The 26,023-nt window shown below is 44.4% G+C and overlaps 1 protein-coding gene and 1 long non-coding RNA gene across 2 annotated transcripts in view; one reads left to right on the top strand and one right to left on the bottom strand.

The window, feature by feature from the left end:
• The window catches only part of LOC121166959 (origin recognition complex subunit 5), a 39,159-nt gene extending 24,188 nt beyond the window's left edge, over window positions 1–14,971 (bottom strand). The window contains exons 1-8 of the mRNA XM_040996301.1: window positions 14,795–14,971; window positions 12,473–12,565; window positions 11,153–11,353; window positions 7,271–7,345; window positions 5,447–5,558; window positions 3,806–3,936; window positions 347–395; window positions 174–264 (exon numbers count right to left, since the gene is read on the bottom strand). Coding sequence (XP_040852235.1) covers window positions 174–264; window positions 347–395; window positions 3,806–3,936; window positions 5,447–5,558; window positions 7,271–7,345; window positions 11,153–11,353; window positions 12,473–12,565; window positions 14,795–14,866 — 824 coding nt within the window. The 5' untranslated portion in view covers window positions 14,867–14,971. The remainder of the gene's footprint in view (window positions 1–173; window positions 265–346; window positions 396–3,805; window positions 3,937–5,446; window positions 5,559–7,270; window positions 7,346–11,152; window positions 11,354–12,472; window positions 12,566–14,794) is intronic.
• Window positions 14,972–15,188: 217 nt separating this feature from the next.
• On the top strand, window positions 15,189–19,417 carry LOC121166958. Its single transcript, XR_005885514.1, has 2 exons — window positions 15,189–15,328; window positions 19,104–19,417. It is a non-coding gene; the product is annotated as an uncharacterized LOC121166958 (long non-coding RNA).
• Window positions 19,418–26,023: the final 6,606 nt, after the last annotated feature.

The following is a 26,023-nucleotide window of genomic DNA, read 5'->3' as shown; positions in this document are numbered from 1 at the left end:
CTTTCCAGATTAAAAAATATATATATGTTGGTTAAAAATTGTTTGCCCTAACCAAAGAAAACGAATGAATTCCGTAGCTTTCCGCAGCAATGGAAGGGCGGTAAAGGAATACAGACTTGGGTAAAACAAGTCTCCCAAACAAACAATGTGGGAACAGCACATGAGTGACTCACCTTGACACCTCCCTCAGGTACACGGCCTGCATGGCCTTCTTCAAGTGAGGCTCGATGTTTCTCCACAGCTTCCGCGTATCGCGCTCGCTTGCTGCACAAACAGGAGAACAAAACTCGGATCGGATGAAAACATTTCTCGGTACGATTACTAATAGGGAAGATTATACCGTTACCTTCTCCTTTGACCACAGGCTCACAATACTTGGGAAAATTAAGCACTGCCTGGAAATGAGAGAGAAAAAAAACCACATTGATCTTTAATCATTAGAATTTATTTTCTAAGTAAAATTTTTATAAAAATGCAGACAATTTTATTTAAATCCAACTGCTCACGTAAGACGCGATTATGGCTCATACAATAACACAAGGGACATGACAGTACAAGAACATATCAAACCTTTCTGATTTGGCTAAATCCTATATTAGCCTCTAGATATAAAATAACAAAGCACAATTTGGAGTTCATAATTATGTCACATGGGACCACAAAACATTCAGGCATAAACCTGAAACCCAAAGAACCAACTCTCCTTTTCAAGGTCTGAACACTTTCGCTAACTCCACAGCATCCGGCTCAGCCTGGTTCTGCAGCATCACCCGGGGCTGTTACAAACCCCAGTCCCTGGCACCATCCCAGGAACACGCGATCAGAATCTCTGAGGATGAAACCCAAGAAACTCTCCCGGGATAGGGTCCCTGGAATTCCTGTGAATTCTGAACCTTGATGCAGTAGTACTCCATGAGTCAACACTCAAATTTCATGGAAAGGCAGTGGATGCAGGATCTTTCTGTCTCTCCTTCCCTCTGTAAATCTTTCCAAGAAAAATACTTAAATCTTAAAAAGAAAAATACTGCTGCCATGTATTATTACTTACTCGGTATTAAGTATTTCACATTGAAATGATTGAATAATAAGATCTTAAAGATGGACACACATAAAATTTATCATTATAAACTCAGGATCATTGAGGACCATCAAGTCCTCCCAACCGTTTGCCCTATTCTATTTCATAATGCTAGTATGAAGAGGAGAGACAGCGGAGTAAGAAGCAATTGGCACTCGGCCCACATTTCTTAGCCTAGTTTCGCTTGTCCAAATCTAAGTGTGGTTTAACAACACCAACATGACATAACTTGGCTTAAGAGAAATACACTGTTCTCTTTTTTGGTCAAAACATTAAAAGTATATGTTTCATTATTTATGAATAGCAGTGAAAAAGGAAATTAAGATGATTTTTAAGAGAATATTTTGCTTTACCTTTACAAATCACTGTAAGAGGAAAATCAGTATGTTCTCCATGCAACTCCCTAACAAGTTATTAAAGAAAACGACGTGGGCCCGGCGTGGTGGCACAGTGGTTAAGGTCCTCGCCTTGCACGCCCGGGATCCCATATGGGCGCCGGTTCTATCCCGGCAGCCCCGCTTCCCTTCCAGCTCCCTGCCTGTGGCCCGGGAAAGCAGTTGAGGACAGCCCAAAGCTTTGGGAACCTGCACCTGCATGGGAGACCTGGAAGAGGCTCCTGGCTTCGGATCGGCATAGCATTGGCTGTTGCGCTCACTTGGGGAGTGAATCATTGGACAGAAGATCTTCCTCTCTGTCTCTCCTCTCTGTATATCTGCCTTTCCAATAAAAAAATAATAAAAATAAATCTTTAAAAAAAAAAAACGACGTGACTGCAATCAGAACATTTGACTGTGTAAGCACAATCATTTACATCAACCTACAGAGCTTAATCCTTAATCAAAAGTGGAATTTTACACCTATTGAAATAACACTCAAGTATGCTGTCTGATATCTTGTCTATTTCTCCTACTTTAATTGGCCAACAGAATTATTTTTTCACTTTTGAGAGGTAGCATTACCTGTATCCTAATCTCAATTCAAGCTCATCAGTATTGCAAAGTGTCCTCCTCACTCCCTCCAAAAATAAAAGTCTGCTAAGAAAATCATAAAAACTACTCCCAAATCACACATAAATGATTTTCAGATTAATGTTTATTGTGTCAAATTTTACAGTCACTTCTCACACCCCACTCCCATGAGTCCTTTGCCTACAAGTCGAGTGTTTATTCAACTAGCCACATCAATGAGAGGGTAGGAAGGAGGACGGAGGCATGACATTAGGTAAATGAGGGGAAAAAAAAGAAAAAGCAATACAGACACGATGAATGAAAAGAACGCCCGATGGGTGATCCCCCAAACTTTGGAAAACTGCGCCACCCACAAAGTTTCAAACAAATAAAATTTTAAATCAAAGTATTTTACCAAGGGAGAAATATCAGAACACTGCTCTAACTCAAATGCTTGAGATCCTTTTTTAGATTTACTACTATTATCTACAGTGGAGAAGAGTTATACTGTACTTCCAAAAAAAAACAGCCGAAGCCTCATCCCCACATAGAAGCATGCCCCGGTGAAAACAAAAGCATTTTCAAAAATGTCCTTCGTATTACTTTTCTCCCTTCACTGTGTGTGTGTGTGTGTGTGTTTTATTGGAAATATACTCCTTACGTGACTTTCCCCCTTGCACCTTAACATTTCCTGTGTCTGTACTCCGACTGTAGGTCCGAGTCCCACGGGAGCCAAGCGCCAAGGAGCAGCGCAGCCAGTGGTCCCCCACAGCCGGGTCCTGCTCAGCATCTGTTTATGTGATGCCTTTCAGGACAAAGGATAACATGCCGAGATATGCGGCACCTGTTACTCTGAAAGCCACTTGGCCATGTTACCACCCTCAGTCATGCAGAGACAAGATCTAAAGTATTACAGCGAGGCTTCAGGAAGCCACACATTCTTTCCCCCTTCCCTCAACATCCTCACAATCCGAGGGAAGGACTCAAAGAAAAATTAAACAGGATCATTTCCCAGACTGTTTGTACAATATGAATATCCACTCTAATTTTAAAAAAATTTTAATCTTTTATACAAACATTATTATCTCAAGGTCAGTGGCTGAAGAAAAACCTACAATCAAAGCTTCTAACTACATTCAGATCCATTTAAATTCTATGACCCAGGGGCTGGCACGATGGTTCCATGGGTTAATCCTCTGCCTGCAAGGACCCAGTCCTTTAAGCACTGGCATCACATGAAAGCCAGTTTGTGTCCCGGCTGCTCCACTTCCCATCCAGCTCCCTGCTTGTAGCCTGGGAAAGGGGACAGCCCAAAGCCTTGGGCCCCTGCACCCAGGTGGGAGACCCAGAGGAAGCTCCTGGCTCTTGGCTTCTGCCAGCTGTTGTGGCCATCTGGGAAGTGAACCAGTGGATGGAAGACCTTTTTGTCTCTCCTTCTCCCTGGAAATCTTTCAAACAAATAAAAAAAAATCTAGGCTACACATATTACATTTAGAAATCCCGGAACAAGTCTGCCACTAATAAAAAAGTAAATAAATAAATGAACAAACAAATAACACGGGAAGTGGTTCCAGTGGAATTCCACAGTTTTTTCCTGTAGTTAGAGAAAAGAAGGAAGTCACACTTACAAGGAAAGTTGAAAAGACACACCTGATTGGGTGTGTCTTTCAGATTGGGTCAAAACTGACGGCCACAGAGATGGCCATTCTCGGAGCGGCCCTGTGCCCATCCTGGGGAGGGAGGAGACAGGAAGAGACACGCACGTGTTTAAACCACTCACCAGATGTCGGAGCTCATTGAGATCTCGACAAACAGTGTAGAAAACCCCGAGGAGGATGTTGATGTAGGCGGCATAGAAATCGGCTGAGTACTCGGGGGGATGGTCATGAGACAGAATCTTCTGAAGGTTTCCTGTTCACAAGACAAAACAGACTTAGAATGATTCCCAAAGCGTCACTGTCTGATTCTCTAGCATTTTAGAAAAAGGATTTTTTTTTTAACCAAAACAGATAAAACCGTTCCAAGAGTAGCACAGCCAAGTTTTACTCTGTGATGTAGAGAGACATCTGGTCTCAGCTCTGGTCCTGAGACAGAGCTTCCAAAGTCTGTGCAATTTCCCAAGTGTCAGAGGGTGAGAGGAACATCTTTTGTAATTCCTAAGGAGTATCTCTGCAGCATAATGTGTTTATATAATGAGCTGACTCTAGCTGGGCCTCTCGGGAGCTTCAGGAAGGCACTGTTCTCAGACCAGAGGTGCCACCCTCCCAAAACCCACCAGAAAGAAGGGCTGGAGATTGAAATCATTCCCAATAGCCAATGATTGAACCCACCGGGCCTACTAAGACAAGCCTCTCACAATGGGTCAATGGCTATATCCTCCCCTTGCAAGCCCTGGCATCCCACATGGGCACTGGTTCGCGTCCTGGCTGCTCTGCTTTGCATCCAGCTCCCTGCTTATGGCCTGGGAGAGCAACAGAGGATGGCTCAAGTCCTTGAGACCCTACACCCAACGTGGGAGAGAGGTCTGATACCTTCAGTTTAAAAACAAAAAATTAAACCCTTTGATTGTGTGGTTTCTTTTTTTTTTTTAATGGATGAGGAGCTACTGAAAATAAGGTATCCCTTTTCCTATTTTGGGTAACTTAAAAAAAAAATAAGTCAGTTAATTAGCCATGGCAGGAAGTGTTTTTTGATTGTAGTGCTTGTGAAAACAGACAAAAATGTGTTGATCTTAATGATGAATATTTATAACTGATTAATTCAGAGACATAGCAGTAACGAGGCCAAGGTCATAGAATGCTGTTTTTTTCATAACCTGCTAATTACTTTAAGTTTCACAGTCATAGGCTTTCAAGGAGATGGATCACATTCATATAGTGACAGCCCAGCAGTCATTCACAAAGATACTGAGCGACACAAAGAGCTAAGGTGATCATCTAAAGGTAATTGGGATCTATGAAATTCAAGTTTAAATTCAGCCTCAAGTCAAAGGGACACATTAGGGTTAACGGCTGGTACTACATGAGTTACAGAAATGAAAAATGAGACTCACAAAATCAATAGATACAAGCGGCATTTTAACATAATGATGTTACCAATGAATATCCCAATAGAACTCTAACATGTTTTGTCACTGCAGTTTCATTTAATTGTACGCATGTCACAACTGCTGTATAAAGTAGTGCCTAAAAAAAGGTGATGAAAATCTGGCTCTTAGCACAAAGATGTGAAAGTTTCTCATTCAAAAAACTTCAGTACTTGAACAACTTCTCAAAGCTTTAAAATGGGATTTCAACATCAACAAGACTGTGTGTGAACCCCACCGGTTTAGGGCGCATCCCAATTTTAATAGAAGCTTCATCACTCAAACAATGATAATTCTACGGAATATCACTTGCCCACACAGTGTTTCAAAATTTACCTATGCTGTAGTCTGGAAAGTACAAGACAAACGGCTCAAAGCATCCTGTGTTTGGACGAAACTTTTCCCAAACAATCTCACTGAGAAGGATGACAGTAACGTTTCTATCGGTCTGTAAAACAGAGAGGAATGGCAGTACAGAGTCGTAACTCCACTGGGATTTTTCTTCTCGAAAATTCCAGCAACATCTTAACATACATCGCTGGTGCATTAATTTAGAAAACCTAGTCATTCACTTGCAAACACTCACAGGTAGTTACCTAAACTTTCCATAAAATCTGCGGGTTTGTCAGCGTCTCACTTACCCATGGATGCTAAGACAATCACAGAGGGCTTACTTTGTAAGTTAAGTTCTAATCCCAGCAGCCCCGCTTCCCATCCAGCTCCCTGCTTGTGGCCTGGGAATGCAGTGGAGGACGACCCAACGCCTTGGGCCCCAGCACCTGCGTGGGAGACCTGGAGGAGGCTCCTGGCTCTGGATTGGCATAGCTCTGGCCGTTGCGGCCACTTGGGGAGTGAATCAACAGCTGGAAGATCTTCCTCTCTGTATATCTGACTTTCCAATAACAATAATAAGAATAAAAAGCTGTAGCAACCCAGAGAAAAATCAATGTTAGTTGAAGGAAAACAGATATTCCATGCTACATACTCTCCTTAACAGTACATGCCAGAAACACATTTTCCTTAACATTCTTCATCTATCAATCACTAAGTAAAACTCATACTCAATAAACATTAAAAATACAAAAAAAAAAAAGCTATTAGTCTTTCTTACATCAACATTAAGTAAAAAGGATCATTTGAGGAACTCCCAGCAAAGACCACCAATAGCCATACTTAACTGTCCCTGAACTGTGCCCTGCACCCTCCAGGGGCAGAACTGTCGCTGAGTCATTTTGCACAGCGCCTGGACGGCCCCTGGACAAGCAGTTCCTCCAACGTGAGTAACGTACTGCGCCTGGGGAAAGCAGCACGCCCCAAGCCCTTCTCCGCAAGCACTGACCGCGCATTCTACTGTTACTCAGCACTTTAATGCATACACGGTTAGAACTAGCCAAGCACAGGCTGTTTATATGCTCAGGACACAAAATCAGAAAACAAAAAGTAAACCTTACAAATACAATGGGAATCGACCAACCAAATAATTTAAGTATAAAACATTTTGCTTTTTTTTTTAAAGCAGTCTTTTTTTGTGCAAGCTCAATCTCTACTTCTTATGTGAATATGTCCCTAACAGGAAACACCCAGGGATCTTCTTTGAGCATCCCTATGCTAATCAGAATTGCTTAAGAGTGAATTCTCTTAGCAACTGTCTTTACTCAAACTGCTACAAAGTCCATATGACTATTCGGCTTCCCCGGCCGCACATGCGCAGTGAGCCTGCCCCCTCCCCTCCTCACTGGGTCACGACACTCACACTGATCTTAACATCTGGTGCCAACTGCAAATTGAAATACAAAGCTAAGTACGAGGGGTCTTCAAAAGCTTGTGGAAAATGCAAATTCGAAAAAAAAAAAAAACCTGTACAGGGATTGAAAAACTTTTGCATCAAAACATACTTTTAATTTCCTTTTTTTCCACTGATGTTCTGAAGTACCTTCAGGAAACAAACAAACAAACAACTCCAGATAATCCCAAAGAGCCACACCAAGCACTTTGAGGCTACTCAACAGTAAATTTAAAAATCCTCGCAGAGAATTCAAACTCGCGTGTCCCCGCATTTATTCCAGTGAACGTCTTAGTAAAAATGGAAAAAAAAAAAGACTTTGACAACATAACCTCTTGCCTAGCTTATGGGGGGAACCAACGCAACACATTACTTACCAGTTCTTGCAACCTGAGAAACCCAGGCAAAACATTTGCTTCCATATCTCTTAGATACTCTGCTTTATCTAGAACCTTAAAAGAAGGAAGAGAAAAAAAAAAGAGTCAATTTACAGATCCCTTTATAAAACATTTACATAATATACTGGAAAAATTCAAAACTTGAATTTCTCATCTGACAAAAAAAAAAACCCACAACTTTTAGAAATGTCATTTACATTTTGTAGAAAGACCTTTCAAATAGGTCAAATAAACAGACTAATATAGAACATTTTAACTCTGCTGTCTTAACTAGCTACATTTGAAGTGCTACTGAAACGATGGGTAAGGTGTCCTGATGACAACTTCTTAATACTTAAATAACTAATAATGGTAAGAAAGATTAGATTTGGGCCTGGTGCAGTAGCCTACTGACTAAAGTCCTGTCCTTGCATGCATCAGGACCTTATATGGGCACCGGTTCATATTCTGCCTGCTCCACTTCCTTCCAGCTCCCTGTCTGTGGCCTGGGGAAGGCAGTGAAGGACGCCTCAAAGCCTTGGGACCCTGCAGCCACGTGGGATACCAGGAAGAGGCCCAAGGCTCAAGGCTCCTGGCTTTGGAATGGCTCAGCTCCAGCTGTTGCGGCCACGTGGGGGGTGAACCAGCAGATGGAGGATCTGTCTCCTTCTCGCTTTAAATCTCACTTTCCGATGAAAAACAAATAAATACTGAAAAAGAGAAAGATTCGAGTTTTTGTTCACTGCTAGGATAACCCTATTAGGATTATGCTTTGTAAAACGTCCTTATTGTTCAAAAACAGGTGGCACAAGTTTAGCCAATTGCTGACATTACTGTAACTGAGTGAGGGGCTCCCTGGCACAGAATACTCACAAAACATACAATACAGTAAGTATTTCAATCCTAATTTAGCCAAAATAGAGCTAAGATTATTTGCTGCTAAGAAAAAATCTAGTTTCTCTACTATGCGCTCCCATTATAAAAATATCCTATCAATCTCGCTTGAAATAATTTTTATCCATTAATTCAAATAAACTGGTCCATTTTTTGCTCATTTCAATGCACATTTCAAAGATGAAGCAGTAAATTCATTTTATTCTTCTGATTTAATAAGTCAACCCACTATAATTAATGATTTTACGGTATTCTAATGATAGTGCCTTCCTCAAAAGCGATTATCAGATAATGAGTATTCAAAGTCAAAATCCTAATTCAGATCCAAACATTTTTCTTAATAATCTATGCTGGGCATTCTAATAGCTTCTCAATTTGGAAACTAATTTACTGACTAGAAAACATTCTTGGCTACCTCTCTGTATTATTTCCTAAGCATTGAGGTTTACCAATTCATACTGAACAGATGAATATACTGCAGAGCTAGTCTAAGAAAATGTTTTACACTGAAAATCTACACAATTTTCAACTGTTTTTGTCAACGAGCATCTATGTGCTGAACACCTATTTTGATCCACAGGGGCAAAAAACCAAATGAACCCTCCTTACTGCTCATGGCCACTTCTAGAAATACTGACTGTCCTTCCTCCTTAAGACACTCATGAAACTCTAGGATCGGCTATTTGTTCTGGAACCATTCTGTCGCCCTATGAAGGTTCCATTTTTTCACTGCCACTTTTCCAACCCAATCCCTGCTTATGCTCTGCCTGCTTTAATTACACTATAAGCTGCAGGTGAACCAAGAGTGTCCTTATTCTCTCTTCAGAAACTGGAACAGTGCTTCTGGCACACAGAAAGTGCTCAATAATATTTCTTTATGAAGGATTCACTGACACAAAATACGTCACAGCAGTCATCCATGACCTGCAGTTTCAATTACCATGTTTCAATTAAACACGGCCAACAACGGTCTGAGAACAGTAAGCGGCGAATTTCAGGAACAGGCAAGCTTGGACCTGTGCGTGGCTCTGAAAAGCGTGACAAGATCTGTCCCGCTGCGCCCCGGCAGCGCCCCTTTCCAGGGCACCCACGCTGCCGGAAGCTGCCTGCCCATCCCTCACTCTGCTATCCTGGTTATCGGACCGACTTCAGAGGGATCACACTGCCTTAGTAATTTCACTTGAGAAAGCTGGCATCTGTGATAAGCTCCAGAGAAGCCGTAAAGTACTTCCGCTGGGTACAAAGATGAAAAATACAGTGGGACCGGTGCCATGGCTCAACGGGCTAATTCTCCACCCTCCAGCACCAGCATCCCATAGGGGCATCAGTTCGTGTCCTGGCTGCTCCACTTCTGATCTAGCTCCCTGCTTAATCTCTGGGAAAGCAGCGAAGGATGGCCCAAGTCCTTGAGCCCCCCACAGCCGCATGGGAGACCTGGACCCCTGGCTCCTAGCTCTGGATATGCGCAGCTCTCAGTGTTGTAGCCATTTGGGGAGCGAACCATCAGATGGAAGACCTTTCTGTCTCTCCTTCTCTCCATAAATATGCCTAATAAAAATAAATAAATCTTTTAAAAAATTATAGTAACATACTATAAAAGAGAATGACCATACTCATACATATGCATTATAATATACTGTGATAATTATTCTATTTCATTATTATTAATCTCTTACTATGCCTAATTCAGAAATTTTATTGAGAGTATGTATGTACACAGGAAAGCATTAATTTTTTAAAAATTTTCATTTTTTTTTAATTGGAAAGTCAGATATATAGAGAGGAACAGAGACGAAGATCTTCTGTCAGCTGATTCACTCCCCAAGTGACCACAACGGCCGGAACTGAGCCAATCCGAAGCCAGGAGCCTCCCCCAGGCCTCCCACATGGGTGCAGGGTCCCAAGGCCTTGGGCCATCCTCAACTGCCTTTCCAGGCCACAAGCAGGAAGCTGGATGGGAAGCGGGGCTGCCGGGACATCAACCAGCGCCCATATGGGATCCTGGCGCATGCAAGGTGAGGACTTTAGACACTAGGCTACTGTGCCAGCTCAAACATCTACTTGGTGTTTTAAACTGTGTACTAATCATTTTCAACGTGCTTTCTTAGCCCCACCTAAATCTTTAAATTCGCCCATAAAACTAAACTTCTAAATCAAATAACTCATCTTCGCAACTGACAAGTTGGACATTTGCTTTTTTCCCCATTTGCTTTCTCTCTGCATGGCTGCTGAACTCTGGGACAAGGTCAACTTCCTTACCCGTGTAAATAGATAAAATAGCCTGAAAATCCTGCTTTGCCCGATTCCAGCTCCAGCTGGGCAGCGTGTCTAAGGCCACAAGTCTCGCTGTGCGGGGACGACTCCTCCCCACGGCCCCGGTGTGTCACCACCCCTTACTGACTTCTTTCAGATTTCCCTCGGCTTTTGCAAAACAGTCTTTCCCCTCCCTCAAATCTACCCCACGACCACGATTTCAGAGTGAGTTTCGTGATGCATATTTGTACTATTTTGGAAATCAAATATTTTATTCCCAAACTTTGGATGCTATATGCATCCAATAAAAGCAGTATTTCCCCAGTTCCTCCATCATCTGGCCCCAACTTCCTCCCTCCATGTTTCACAACCCACTGATCCTGCCTGCATTGCTTTGCTTACATAGTTTCTTCCCTATGGAATAATGATCAGTTTCTTTCCCCAACGCCCTCAGTCGCTTGGGTCTGACTCGAAGGCTGTCGCCTCATAAAGCCGTACTAGATGCGCCTGCACAGCAGGTGTCTCAGCCATCACTTATCACATACTAAGGTCACACGTGACCACGTGTTACAATCTCGTATTAAACAAAGCTCCATTTGCATCAGGAATCCATCGCACACATCCCTGCACTCCCAGAAGCACCTTGCAGGGAGCGTACATCCTGGAGGTCAGGATGGTAGACACTGACCCAGTGAAGAACGTTTTCCGAAAAGGTGACAGCATCAGGTTACTTACAATGTACACAGTCTGATCCTTGAGGCTTTCTGCTTTGGTGATTTGTTTAAACAAGCGAACGAAGTCATTGAACGTGTCACAGGTTACTTCGGCGCAAGAGCCGTCCTCTGGAGAGCCGAGGACACGCAACCTGCTTAAGATGTGCTCCAGAAGGAGCCTCAGGGTGAAGCATTCAACACAATTCACGAAGACATGCGGGAGCTGAAAACCAAAGCCGACAAGTCAGGACCAACAACGCCGGCATCCACCTGTACTCACGGCCCTGCTGGCCATTCTCCAGGCATACTTCTATACACAACCCACCGCCACCCAATACACTGGCCTCCAACCTGTCCTCTCCAGGAGCCGGGCCACTACAGACGGCTGTCCCCAGGGCTCTGATGTTTTCTGGCTGTCGTCTGGGAAACGATGGGAAGCGGCCACGGGCGGCTGAAGGACAATGGTGCTGCACTAAATGCCACCTCAGGATGACAGGAAGGCTGGAGATGGCACTCACAAGAGAGGGAATGCTGTGTGCTGGCTACCCACTTCTGCATACACACCCACTGAGGTGGACCCTGCTGTCTACACATGCCAGTGCTAAGCCACATGTCCTCAACATTTACTACAGGGCCCTTTGCAGAGACTCGGCCCAGCTGTGGCTTCAGATGCGGCAGTGGCTGAACTCTGTCTTCCTTACGCACAGCCCTACATGTTGTCACCACGATCCCTACGGTGCACACGGGGGAAGCTCGAGGTGCTGAACGACAAGGAGCAGTACAGCTCCGCCACACTGTCCTTCCAAACTCTTGACCATCGTATGCCGAAAGAGAACCCGGATGTGGTTCACGGAGGGGCTTGTGTATCGGGCCAATCACTTGGACACTGTGCTGAGAACGTGAGGAGCTGCAAGGAGCTGGCTGCGGGGTGAAGACAAGATCAGGATTGGGACACGTGTGCCACTACACGGGAGAAACAATGGCAATAAAACTGCAACAGGAGCGGACACAGTCAGTGCCTTGAAGGGTACAATCAACAACAGCACACACTTCCTGGCTTGATTTACTGTATCCACAGGGACGAAGACAGAATCGAAAAACCAATTCTGGACAGCTCTGTCAGTGGCGACGTCATTTAGACACAAGCACCATAGCAACCTGAACAAGGAAAAGGGAAATTTGGCCCAGCTTAAAAAATGAATTTCTAGCATCAAGATTCAAACATTCTAATTACACCTTTCAAGATCTAAAGTCACTGAAGGGATTCAAGCAAAAGTTACTCTGCGCTTGTAGCGGCCTAGGAGAAAAACTCAATTAGCATCCAGCTTGGGGTCATTCTTACCTCTAAAGTTTTCAACAAAGTTTGTGTCACATAGGTCTTCCCACTGGCAGTATGCCCATAAATAAAAATGGATGGAAAGCTGAAATGATGTCTCTGGGGGAGAAAAGATAAAGGTTATGAAATTGATAAAATATTCACCAACTTGTGACCAAGCTTCATATGCCAAACGAAACGCTCAAGCCACATAGCGTGTCCAGGGAGCACACGGCGGGTTCACTGCTACATTCCGACCTAAACGCAGTGCTTGGCAAATAACCTCCCGTTATGAAATTAAGATTTCTCTAAAAACCGTATCTGAGATCTAACACACGTATTTACACTGTTATCGCATAGGGCTACGCACGCAAATTCCTGCATTTTCAGTCTTATAGGAAAGTGTGTTTTCAACTTCATAATAGATTTAAAGAGCTTTCTAAGGATAATTTTTTTCCATACTCCATTTTTACCCTAATCCTTTTTTTAAAGAAAAACTGTGCATCTAATAATCACAAATGAACTGGCTCAACAATTTTTTTGCCAAGTATTAAATGCACCATATTCGACATCTTTGTTATCCAAAACGCTGCACATATCCCACCCTGAAATAGAAGTGAAGAGCGCGGGGCAACTGCCAACTTACACCGAACCCTTCCTTTCCTGGAATGCTGCCACCCTTGTCTGTCTTAAAGCATTATGCCCCACCCTATAACATCTCTCCAGCGGTCACCTGGGGTGATCAGTTCAGTTCTTGCACTGTTATTTCACCTCTCTACCACAAACTGCAACAGAGCAGGATCTAGAACCAACGGCAACGGGCGTGCAGTAACTATGTAAATGTTGAATGAATACATCCATGGTACAAACACCACAGGGCCCCTCGCAGCCCTCTGCTACAGTTCTTCCTGTCTCCCACCTGCCCAGCATCTTGCAGACCAGTGGTGTCAACACGGCTCCATCTGAGCCGCCCTGGGAAGAACACCCTTTCTGAGCCCACCGCTCAGGCGGCCCTGCTTCACACCTGGGTGCCAACGTTTCTTCCCAGGAGCGGGACTTGTGGTAAAAGGGAGCTGGCTGCAACAACTCCAGTGAGGGAACTTAGGGTCCACCAGGAAAACGGTGGCGATAGTTAACACTAACTGCAAGCCCTACAATCTGACGATTCACTCACTCAACCTCTTACTGCCCTGATGCGCTGCCACTACCACGGCCCTGGGCCCTTCGTTTCTAACTGGAGGAAAATATCTAACCAAAGCAGATGGGTCCCACCGTCCCATCTGATGTGCAGTTCACACTTCTCCACTTCGCACCCAGCTCCCAACAAATGGGAAAGCAGTGGGAGGTGGCCGGAATACCTCCACCTGGGAGACACCCCCGGTGTCATCAGGGAGTGAGTGGGGGGATTAAAGGTCTCTTTCTGTATCTCTGTCTTTCAAATAAATATAAATAAATCTTAAGGGGGAAAAAAAAACCCCCTAGCTGATCAAGGAATGTGTATACTGCTTGTTTTATTAAGACTTATGTATTTAAAAAGTCACAGAGCGAGAGAGAAGCAGAGATCTTCCATCTGCTAGTTCACGCCCCAGATGGCAGCAAAAAAGGGAGCGGGCAAGCCCGGAGCCCGGAGCCGGAGCCAGGAGCCAGGAGCCTCGTCCAGGTCTCCCTCGCGGGTGCAGAGCCCAAGCCCTCGGCCGGCCCTCTGCTGTTTTCCCAGGTGCAGCGGCAAGGGGCTGGACAGGAAGCAGCTGGGATTTGAACCAACGGCAGCAGAGCCTCCTGTAGCCAGCCTCCTACAAGATCCAAATGTAATCACTGACTCCAAGGCTGGAAAACACAACAGCCAGGAGCACCTGCACTGTATGAATCCTAACAAGACGACAGACCCAGGTCCTGCCTGCTCTACTGTTCCCCCCGGAACAACAGGACGGCCTCCCCCTGGGGCAGCAAGGGAAAGAAGAAACGTGGACTGGGACTCCCCTGGGTCTTCACCAGCCCAGAAGAGCTGCTGGGGGAGATAAAAACCCACGAAAGTGCGCGAAACAGACTTGGTGCACACCATCCTGGGCGGCTGGGCAGCGACAACAAGCGACTTGGGGGCTCGCAGCATCTCAACAAACTTGGCGCGTGCAGGACAAGGACTTGGCCCAGCGGCCCCGCGCACGGTGGATAACGTTATCTCCTCGCTCAACCAAATAAATACAGGTTCAACTGTTTCTCAACCCCTCTCCCACCCCACCCACCACGAAATTCTTCTTATTATTTTTTAATGGAGTCGGCCTCAACGCCACGGAAACACTCAACCCCCAGCATCTCTTAGGAAGAAAAAAAAAAGACTGCCCAGCCTACCTCTCCAAATAGGGACTGCAGAGTGGCCACCTGGGACTCGCGACAAAGCACCATGCTTTCCAAGGGAGGCATGCTGGCGGGCAGCAGCAGCAGCGAGGACAGTGAAGCACTGGCCAGCCGCCCCGCCGGTCACCTGAGGCCACCTCTCCCTCCTTCAGGTAAAGTCCGCTCTTCCAGTCGCCGGAAACTAGACTTGCCCGGCGTGGGGCGGGGCGAGGCGAGCGTCGGCGTGACGTGCGCGCGCGCGCGCGCGCGTGCGCGTGCGCGGAGCGTCGCTGCCGCTCTAGTCGGCCAGGGTGGGCGCCGGAGGTCTTCTCGTTGGTCCCTGGGTGTTTGCTGAGAGGCACAGGTGTTTCCGGTCGCCGCGTTTTCCGCGGGAAAACGCAGCTATGAGGGAAAAGAAGGTGAACCAGCCGCTTGAGTGCTGGAAACAAAGTGGGTTCTCTTCATTTCCCCGCGCCGAGACGCTCAGGAACCGTAACCTCAACGAAGCCGGTTATGGGGGGTGGATTTGTGGCGTCCAGGACCAAAGAAGTGAGTAACACCTCGGGCTTTCACGTACCTGAAACCAGATACTAAAAGTTTCTGAAAGTAAAGATACAAGAGCCACACACGTTTGATGAAAAGAAGGCCTGGAGCCCTAACTCCCCTAGGATTTAGAGGGTTTAAACGACTCAATTGTTTCCAAGTAGTGAGACCTTGGAAGAGTGATGGCCGTTCATTTTGAACTTCAACTTGCTTGCCTGCCAAAGAGAGATAAAAGCAATTGGGTATTGGCTTAGAGGCCGTGCTACTGCCTGAAACACGTACCTTTAAATTGTGGGTGTCAACCTGTCTATAGCTTATGGGCCACACACTTATTTGCAATAGTTAAAAGGATTTTTTTTGAGAATCGGGGCCTCCTATAACTTACTGAACATTCAGCTCAGTATATTTAAAGTTACAATTCAAAAGGAACTGCCTGAATACCCTAAGGGAATTCTGAAAGTTGCAAAGGGGTGTCCCGTCCGTCCTAAGGAAAATTAGTCCTTGCCACACTCCCGAGAACGGTTGCACGTTCTCCCAACAGCACATCTTGGGAGAATTCAGCAAAAACTATCACTCAATTATTGTTTAAAGAAAATGTTAATGTCCCTGCCTAGGTGCTGTGCGGGGAGGAAGCTGTCTTTTCCACAGCCCCATTTCCACCATACAGCAAAGCCGAGCATAGACATACTAAACAGTTACTGAAGAAGTGTTGATACAGGAAGACACATCCGGATAGTTCCCCAGAGGAGCGAACTTCCAGGCTGTGGCTTAGGAATAAGGAATAGAGGTTCAAAAACCAAGCCAAGGAAGAGAAGTTGAAGGGAGAGGCAGAATAAAGACTTGAATCTGTGAGACCAGGAAAGAGCTTGTAAGGAAAAGGCCATGACTGCACCTTGCGCAGGGTAGAGAAGACCTGGAATTGTTGGTTCAAATGGTGAGAACATATTCAAAGATTTCTTAGAAAAGGCCCCAGAAGACCTGGTGCGGAGCTGAGCTGATCTGAAGCCAGGAGCCAGGAGCCTCTTCTGGGTCCCCCATGTGGGTGGAGGATCCCAAGGCTTTGGGCCATCCTCGACTGTATTCCCAGGCTGCAAGTAGGGAGCTGGATGGGAAGTGGAGTAGCCAGGATTAGAACTGGTGCCCAAATGGGATACCAGTGTGTGCAAGGCAGGGACTTTAGCCATTAGGCTACCATGCCGGACCCATTAGTCCAGATTTTTACACTCTGTAACTCAAATAGCTAGTTATTTCTTCTAAAATCCAAGCTCATGTTTCTTGTCTCATTTCTTATTTTATTCACCCTTCTGTGCTGGGTTTGAACCATTCATCTGGAAGCACTTTCCCAATAAGCCACATTAATTTCACATTAATATCCTCTGTGGTGTGGGATATTATTAATATCCTCTGTGGTACGTATTATCTACCTAATACTATAAACCCTCCCAACCTTCTCAACAAAGATTATGTGAAGTCTTATAAACTAGAATATTTACAACTGTAAAAGCACTTAAATCTTAACATTGTGATATTTATGCCTGTGTTTACAGGCACCTGACTGGGCATGAACACCATTTAAAAATTAATTCCTTCCTTCGTTCTCGTAGCATCTGTTGAGGCTCTAGGAGGTGTGGTGTCATCTTAGCTATTCTCATGAAACATCTAATGGAGAAGCTAGACAATGAAGTCCAAATTAGATGACTGAGCACTTCAAATGACGAGCTTTGATATATAGTAATTAGTGCAATTATAGAATGGCCAAATAATTACATATGTGTGACTAATTCCATATTCATATCTACATCTTCTTTTTAAAATTACATCATCCTGAAATATAATGTTTCTTATATGTCCAATCGCATTAATTTAAACCTTTGCTATACACAGCTCCAGGAAAAAATTTTTGACCTGTGTTAATTTTGTTGGGTAAATGATTTTTTGTCCCAGTAGAACAATTTCTAATGCTTGATATTCCTGGGAAATTAGTGACATGCATTAGAATTCTTATACAGTATTTTTTGAGTAATATTTTAAAATTTGCCTTGAGTCAAATTTATTTCATCTGTTTTAATGATATAAATTTCCAAAGTTATACTGCAAAAGAAAAGGAAAGCAATAAGGAAATGTAATAAAACTATACTTAAAACTGAGTTATGTGGTGTAATATATGAAAATTCAATATTCCGGTGAAATTAAATCAATATTAAGGTGAAGAGGCAATTCAGTTAACTCTTCCACTGCAGCAGCAAGATCAATTATTTTTATATTACTCTACTTAAAACTTCCAATCTTGCATTTCTCAAGAAAGTTTTATTAGACAGGCTAATTTCACACTTCTTTAAAAATGTTATATTCACTTATGCTGGTAAATATTCATGAATACGTTCTTATTCAAAAAAATATGTAATAAAAGCACAAAACCTGGTTAGAATCTAGGCTGCAACGCTTGTTCCTTATGCCCGAGACGTGCTGGTTTTGTAAGTCGGAGCTTTCCCACCTGTAGAACCGAAAGCAGGAATGTAGCCAGTAATGTCCTCATCCACTGGACAAGCCTATATCTCCAGAAAGAGGTGCCTGCACTTGAACCTGAACCTGAACTCACTTTGAACTTGCCCAGTGGCCTGACTGTGCTGCCCTGGAATATGCCCACCTCAAGAGCTGGCAGGGATTTTTGTGACTGTTCTCTAAGATGCCCCCGGTTCCTAAAATAGCGATTAGTATAGAAAAGGTGTGCAGTAAATATTTGTTGAATGAATCCATGTTCTATATATCACACAGCAAAAACAATAATTGCTATCATGACTGTTATTTTGATTAAAGCCAACCTTAAATTCTTACTTTCCTATTTCTTGCAATTTTATTGTCTCAGGAAATGGGCGTGGTATTGTTCCAATAACTCAGGCCTAACTTTTCTTTTTTAAAGAGTTATTTATTTTCCTTGGATGGGCAGATTTACAAAGAGGAGAAACAGAGGGAAAGATCTTCTTTCTATTGATTGACTCACTGCCCCAATTAATTGTCCTACTTTACTTCATGGCGAAGGGGGCATGCACAGACATTTGGTAATTCTGTTTGTACTTCATGGCTAAGCAGGTGTCCCTAAAGATAATCCCACAAAATACTGTATTCATATTCTTCCAAGTAAGTCATTGTTCATTCTTCAGTAACAGCCATGGAGCGACAGACAGCCAGGATTCCAGGACCAACACACATGATCAGCAACATTGAGTCCCAAGCTCACATTAGTTGCAAAAAACATCTCACAAGGGCAAACAACATCGTCTCCATGGATTACAGAATTCTTAGTGGGGTGGTTGAGTGTCCATGCAAAGAGGGTGAGACTGCATCAAGGTGGTTGGAGAGACATCTGCCAGGCCCTGCCAAACAGCTGGAAGCTCCTTTGGGCCCTGCCAAACAGGGGAGCTGTTATCTTCACACCTTGGCCTCATCCACACCCATTGCACGGACCCCAGCAGGAAAGGACATCTGAAAAACATCAACGTGAGAAGGAGGCAAAAGACTAGAGTAATAGGTAGAGGACGGCTAGGTAACAGGAAGATGAGAAGAGATGCTGTGAAAAGCAATAAAATGTCAAGAAGAAACAACGCCCAGGGCCAGGTGTGTAACTGTAGCTGCTATATAGAATTCAATACTGTGTGTGTGCTATAATTAATATAACTAATCACTAACGGACTTCCAAGATTATCCCCCATCTTGGCTTTATAAAATTTTCCATGATGATGTTGGTATATCAGCCTTGACCAGTGTCCTGTTGTTTCTTTAGGTTCAAAGGGTTTGGAGCGATGAAGCAAAAATGGACACAGATTTGGAAGTTCTTGAAAGACTTAGCAAACTGACTTCTAATAGTTTGTACCAGTTAGCAGAATCCGGGACTTCTAGAATCAAACCAGTAATGCTACTGGATTCTGGACCAAAGTAAGTGAACATCTATTTCACAGAAAACCATCTATAATAGCTAGGGACTCTGAGAATGGCAATCCATCAGCCGCATTTCTGGACTGACCCGAGATGGGTGGGAGCAGCGGAGCCTTCTCTAAGCCTGAGGCCACACCATCTGGAGACAGCTGGCCAAGTTAGGAAAATCCCTCCATGGAGGGAGGGATTGATGAGTGTTTGTTGTGGAGAGGGATGCGTTTCTGGCTCCGGGCCCTAATCCTTGGGTATTTGCAGGCAGCTGTAGAGCTGGGAAGCAGAAATGCTGGCCAGATCCGCTCAAGCTGCTGGTTTCCGATGCTGGCAGCAGTTCCCCTTTCGGTCTCTAGATGTCGGCCTTGGAGATGAAATAACAGCTCGAGGCTTGGGCGCCGGAGCTTGTCCTCTGGCCCAGAAAGAAGTCCCCCAAGATGATGGAGGACACGCCAGTCCCTGGAAGCAGGGGTTTCAAGGGCATGCCCTTCCGGAGTTGGGCGTGGGAGAACGGACCCTGTCGTCTAACATTCATAGGCCCATGAATGTATACACAGTTAGCTAAGAAAGGAGATGACACCTCACGGATGGTTTTTGTTTCATTTCTCTGACGGCTAGTAGTCCAGAGCAATTTTTTTTTTCTGTTTGTTGGCTCTTCGTACATTTTTAAAAAGATGTCTGTTCAGGTCCTTTGCCTGTTGCATAACTGGATTGTGTGTTTTGCTGTTGGATTTTGTGAGCTCCTTGTATAATCTGGATATTAGACCTTTATCAGGTACGTGGTTTGCAAATACTCTCTCCCACTCGGAGAGTTGTCACTTCGCGTTGTTGATGTTTATTTGCCTGCTGTCAGACGTCTATTGTTGGTGAGAGATTAAGTGTTTGGTTGGTAGGATGTCGCTTCAGTCTTGCAGAGATTGTTAAATATCATATGGTGCATACACTATATCTTCCGAACAAAAATTTGAATTTTCTGGGGTCAGCATGGTGGCACATCGTGCTAATCCTTTTGCTAATCAGTGCTGGCATCCTATGTGGGCACCGGTTCATATCCCAGCGATCCCACTTCCAATCCAACCCCCTATTGAAGGCCTGGGAAAGCAGCAGAAGATGGCTCAGGTACTTGGGCTCCTGTGCCCTTGTGGGACACTTGGAGGAAGCCGCTGGTACCCAGCCTTGGCCAATACAGTCTCTTTAGGGGTGAACCAGTGGATAGAAGATGTTTCTGTCTCCCCCTTTCTCTTTCTCTGTATAACTCTTTCAAATAAAATAAGTACATCTTAAAAATATTTTTTTTTTTATTTTCTAAATTTTGAAATACTTAACAATAAAGGTTTTGGTGGAAAGGATTGTGGGACTACGTTTTGATCTTCCTGGCTCATGCAAAGGACTGCTCCAGATAGACGCTTCAAGTCACCTGTCTCCTACCATAGGGAACTAGAACATGAGGGCAGAGGTACAGAGTCAGGACTGGTAATTCGGATGCCTGCTCTCTCCTGAGGCCAGACAGGGAGCAATGAATTGTAAGCAGAGGTAGCCTGTGGCTAGTGCTCCCTGGCTGTCTGTGCGGTGTGGGAGTCTGCAGGCCAAGGAAAAAAATAAATACAGCAGAGGAGGGACTAAATGGGAGATGGTGAGGCTGTGTTTTGTGACCTGGAGGATGTGTGCAGCTCCTGTGACCCAGCCTGTGGCTCATCAGCAGAAAAGGATCCCCAGAATCCATTCTGGCTGACAAGCCCAGGTCTTGTAGCTTAGCAAAAGGGCTTTTACTGGAAAAAGAGCTCATATGCCTGTTAGATCTCTGTTGTATGGGGGAAAAAAAAGTCTCTGAGAAAAAGAAAGGCATATAAAAGAAAATGAAACAGGAATGCCCTTGCATTAGGAACGATTCATCTCTTGATTGAAGAAGAGCAGAGAGAATATGCAAAGGAGAAACACTCTAAGAGGGAGATGTGCAGACTGGAGGCCAAGAAAATTGAGAGAGAATGCACCGACGTGTGCATTCTACTTTGTGGCTACGTCACAGTGGGCGAAGACACCTGGGCTTATTTTTACAGTGTGAGGATGTGATGTGACTTGATAAGGAAACATTCCCGCAACTTGCATCCCGAGGCTTTGCTGAACAAGCCAGGGGATGAATAAGTGAACAAACGAATAGAATTTCGGGTCACCGGTCACAACGCACGCAAAGCACATTTAGCTCAGCACGTTTCCCATGCAATGCCATTTCTATGAAGTTTCAGGAGCTTACCGAGGGACTTGATTGGCTTACGATATCTTCTCGCATTTGCAGCTTGGCAATCTAGGTGTGCTGGAAAGCTCTTAGTCAGCCGTGTGTATTCGTCGTGGTTCCGTTCGGTGCGTTCTCAGAAGACAGGCTGAGAAGGAGGTATCATTCCTACAGGAGGGTCGACTCAGCTTGTCAGAGTGTAAGCTGGCAAGGCTTTCATTTCCCAGCCAGGCTGAGGAGTGGCAGGCCGCTTCTCTCTGGGTACCACCTCGGAGGTCCGTGGCCCGTTTCCTGCACAGGCTGTAGAAGGGCCCTTGACTTACTTTCTCCAGCAGCTGGGTCCTCACCTGACATCACTTGCAACATGGTGCTACTTTTCTTCCTTCTCAGCTCCTGGCTGTTTTCTCTCTTTTCCTGGCTGCCTCCCTGGGATGGCCTCCTGTTTACCCTTGGTCTGTAAACTTCTCCCTTGGTGGAGGACTATCATCTGTCTAATTGCTTGGCCATTTCTGGTTAGATACAATGTAGCCAGCCATTCCCCTGAACCCTTGATGGAACTTGAAGAAATTCAGATGCTAGGTTCTCTGAATTAAAACTCTAACAAGTATGTGGCCCACATGCACATTTGTAATTTTCAAAGCTTCCTTAGATGATTCTGATGCAGTTGAGATAGGTACTGAACTAAGTTATCTCTAAGGTGCCTCTCCTTTTAGAACTTGGTGCTCTGTGAGGCCTCAGAGACCACCATCAGATTAACTTTTAGGCAGCTGACACAGCGACAGATGCCAACTTTGTGTTGATCTATTTGGATGGGCTGGCCCAAGGCCAATGATCTCAAATAAATGGCAATAGTGACCAGTAAGATGTGCTATAATTATTCTAATCAGTCTTATAGAGCAGTAACACTCATGAGTGCATCAACGACATTTGCTCGGTGAGAAAACCACAAACTGTCTTTTCTTTCAGAAGAAGCGAGGGATCTACTGGGAAGAGTGTGAAAATTTTAAAAGACGTGCAAAAAAGTTGAAGGATTAAATTTGCTTTTGTGTGTCATTACAAAATATTTCTGGTATCCGAAAGTGTCACATTTCACTTCCTCCGTGAGTCACAGCGCACACTTACATTAGAGATGTTAGACAAGTGATAATGCAATGGCCTCGGTGATCTTTATTTAAAGGCTTATTTATTCTTTTGCTCAAAAGGCAGAATTACAGAGCTGGATCAGAGAGAGAATGAAAATCTTCCATCTACTAGGTAACTTCCCAAACAGCTGCAGCAGCTGGAGCTGGGCCAGACCAAAGCCAGGAGCCAGAAACTGCTTCTGAGTCTCCCATGTGGCCCAAACTCTTGGGCCATCTTCTTGTGTTTTCCCAGGCATATTAACAGGGAATTGAATTAGAAGTGGAAGAGCCAGGACTAGAACTCGTGCCCATGTGGGATGCTGGTGCCACAAGCAGAGGCTTAGCCTGGTATGCCAAGGTGCTGATCTGTCTCAGCGATCTGTTAAAAGTAACCTCTCTTACTCCAAAACTTAATTCTAGATGGAAAGGGCATATTTCTGTCAATAATAAAAAAGAACTAGAGAGAAGTTTCATTACACTACAAATTTGCATCTGCTTTCCTCTTTAATACGTGCCAACATAATTTGTTAATTGGTTTGCTAGGTTTTTTTTTTTTTCTGATGAAACAATAACAGGGTTAGCAGACTTGGAATCCTTTGAGTAGGAAAATGATATGTTAGTAGATTTTCTTCTCATTGCTCTTCTTGGGCGGAAGGCGCTGTGAGTCTGGGGATAGCTGCACAAACCCACGTGACCTGAAGCTGCACCTGCTCATCTTTCCATGACCAAAAGATCCCCAGGCAGAGGGCGCCACCTGGAGGAGAAGGAGAGGAGCCTGTCCTTGGCTGGCTGGTGATGATCTCTGCGGAAAGGGAGGAGAAGGCAAGGATACAGAATGGTGAAAGCACCCCCCGAAACATTGTTGCACCCGAGGATGTAACTATCTTTGAAGTTTTAGAGTAGACTGTCAGCTTTGACATTTTTCCCCCTAAGATTCTCAGGAAACTAGAGTGAGTAATTATAGGCAGTGACTGTCATCGTCAAGACAGTTCCGTAATTAGAGACACATCGAATATGTCTCATTTAGCGGCACCTCAAATAGAGCTGCTGGGGCAGCCAGCAGTTAGAAAAAGGTTAACAAAAGCGGAGCAGGTGGATGGCGATGAAGTTGAAGATGATGGCAAATGTCCGTGATGGGAAAGAATGCTCCGTGTTTCCCCAAACACAGACTGTCCTTCAAACAATCTGGAAGAAGTATCGGGTCTTGAATTCTGCAGTAAAATTTATGAGAGAGAAGACAGGCCAACCGATCCAAATTCCTACGCGTTTACTAGTAAGATTTTCAAAATTCCATTTGCTTTCTTCTTTTTTTAAATGATAAGACTTATTTTTATTTGAAAGACGGATTGACAGAGAGAAGAAAGGACAGAGAGAAATCTTTCATCTGGTTCACTCCCTAAATGACCACAATGGCCAGAGCTGATCTGAACTGAAACCAGGAGCCAGGAGTTTCTTTTGGGTCTCCTATGTAGGGACAGGAACCCAAGGAGTTGAGCCATCCTCTACTGCTTTCCTACCCATTAGGAGAGAGCTGGATCGGAGGTGGAGCAGCCAGGACCAAACTGGCATCCACATAGGATATTGTTGCTTCAGATGGAGGGCTAGTCCGTTATGCCACCATGTTGGTCTCCTAAAAACCCGATTTGCTTTGTTAAGGTAATGGAATAAAAACCCTTTGGAGGAAGATTTTCTTTTAGACATCTAACATATTTGGGATCCATTTGCAGTCTGGTCACAATCTCATGGAGTGGTTTGAGGGGAGATGATTTCCATCCAGGCAAGTCAGTGTGTGAAGAAGTCTGGAACAAACATCTTAACTACGCCACAGTTTGGAAAAAACTGGGAAGCTTCACTCACAAACACATGTACCAAACAAATCAGTGTGAAGGAAGGTGTTCATTGGAGGGACATAATTGTCATTTATTTCCTAAGTAGGAGAAGGAGTTGGATGCAGCTGTCTTCAGGCATCTGGTCCAGGCTGATGGGCACCCGCGTAAACATCCTGAATCATAATGGAAGCACACGTGGTCAGAATAACAGATCGCAGCCTTGTTTCGTTTTGCCCCTAAGTTTTGAAATGGTTCTCTTCTTACTGTGCCAATCAGAGGAGGTTGAAGACAGGAACACCTAAAAGAAAAGAAGAAAAATACTGAAACTATAGTGTCAACTATAATATAAAAACAGAAGATAGTAATATTATAAATAAAAATGCAGAAAGGGAAATTTTTTTAAAAATGTCATTATTATGCTTAAAAACATTTTTCAGGTGTGAGAACAGCCCAAGGAAGTTTGAGCATCTTCTAGATCCAGGCGGTGTGGTGTCTCCCTCCTCCTGGGCCCCTTCCCTTCCTCCTCTCACCTTTCCTTTGCATTTTTAAATCTATACTTGTGAGAACCATGTGCAAATTAGAAACTAAAATATGGACTGTTGAAGAAAACCTTATTCATCAGCCATAAATAGCTGAACTTTAAAAAAAAAAAGATTTATTTATATTTGTTTGGAAGGCAGATTTTACTCAGCAAAGAAGGAGAAGCAGAGAGAGGGGTCTTCCACTCAACTGCTTCGCTCTCCAAATGGCTGCAAGCTCTAAGCCCATGTGAAGCCAGGAGCTTCTTCTGAGTCTCCCGTGTGGGTGCAGGCTGGAGTTTGTGGGGTTCAGTTCACCTTGGCTCTGTGCACATCATGCTTGTCTTGAAATTGCATCACCAGTGCAGTCCACACTGGTATGGACAGAGCAGGAAGGCTGTTCAGTCCCTACCTGCTTCTAATGCCTCTCAGCACTTCAACTTCATATCCATAGTTCACTAAGATCCTTTGATCTGACAAGCTTAGTATGGGTATTTAGAACACCATTTGCAGATTGCACAAAACCACCAACTGAAACAGCTTGCTCCAGATTTATTGAATTTCTCATCCCATCTGTGGTTGCCTTGGCAAGGCCAGACCAAATTGTTTCCTAGGGCTTATATAGCCAGTGGGCCAGATGCTCCCTACCCCCAAAGGGTCAACAAACTTTATAGTCTGTTGGCCATAGCCAATCTGTCACCTGTTTTTGTCAATGAAACCTTCCTGGAACCCAGCCATGCCCACTCATTTGTGGTGACCTGCCTAGTACAACGGTGGCAGTGCTGAGAAGTGGCCATAGAGACCACATTGGCCTGAGGGCCTAAGATGAAACTTCAGGATCTGCTGAAAGAGAAATGGTCACCCCACGCCTGACCTAGAACTTTCTTGTTGATTTTAACCTGCCTGGTCTTCCTTGGCTGCAGCCTGCTTGAGAATGTGCCCGCATTTCCTCCACTGCAATTCAAAAGGCCCTCCGGACTGCAAAACAAGGGATTTCTTGTTGAGCAGCAGGCATTCATTCAAAACACAAGTTTTAAGTGCACCAGATCAGCAGCAACATCTAGACATGATTTATATTT

Source organism: Ochotona curzoniae, unplaced genomic scaffold (assembly GCF_017591425.1).
Source record: "Ochotona curzoniae isolate NIBS_2020 unplaced genomic scaffold, NIBS_Ocur_1.0 patch266, whole genome shotgun sequence".
NCBI lineage: Eukaryota > Metazoa > Chordata > Mammalia > Lagomorpha > Ochotonidae > Ochotona > Ochotona curzoniae.
The sequence above is the reverse complement of the archived record's forward strand: the minus strand, read 5'-3'. Positions and strand labels throughout refer to the sequence as shown.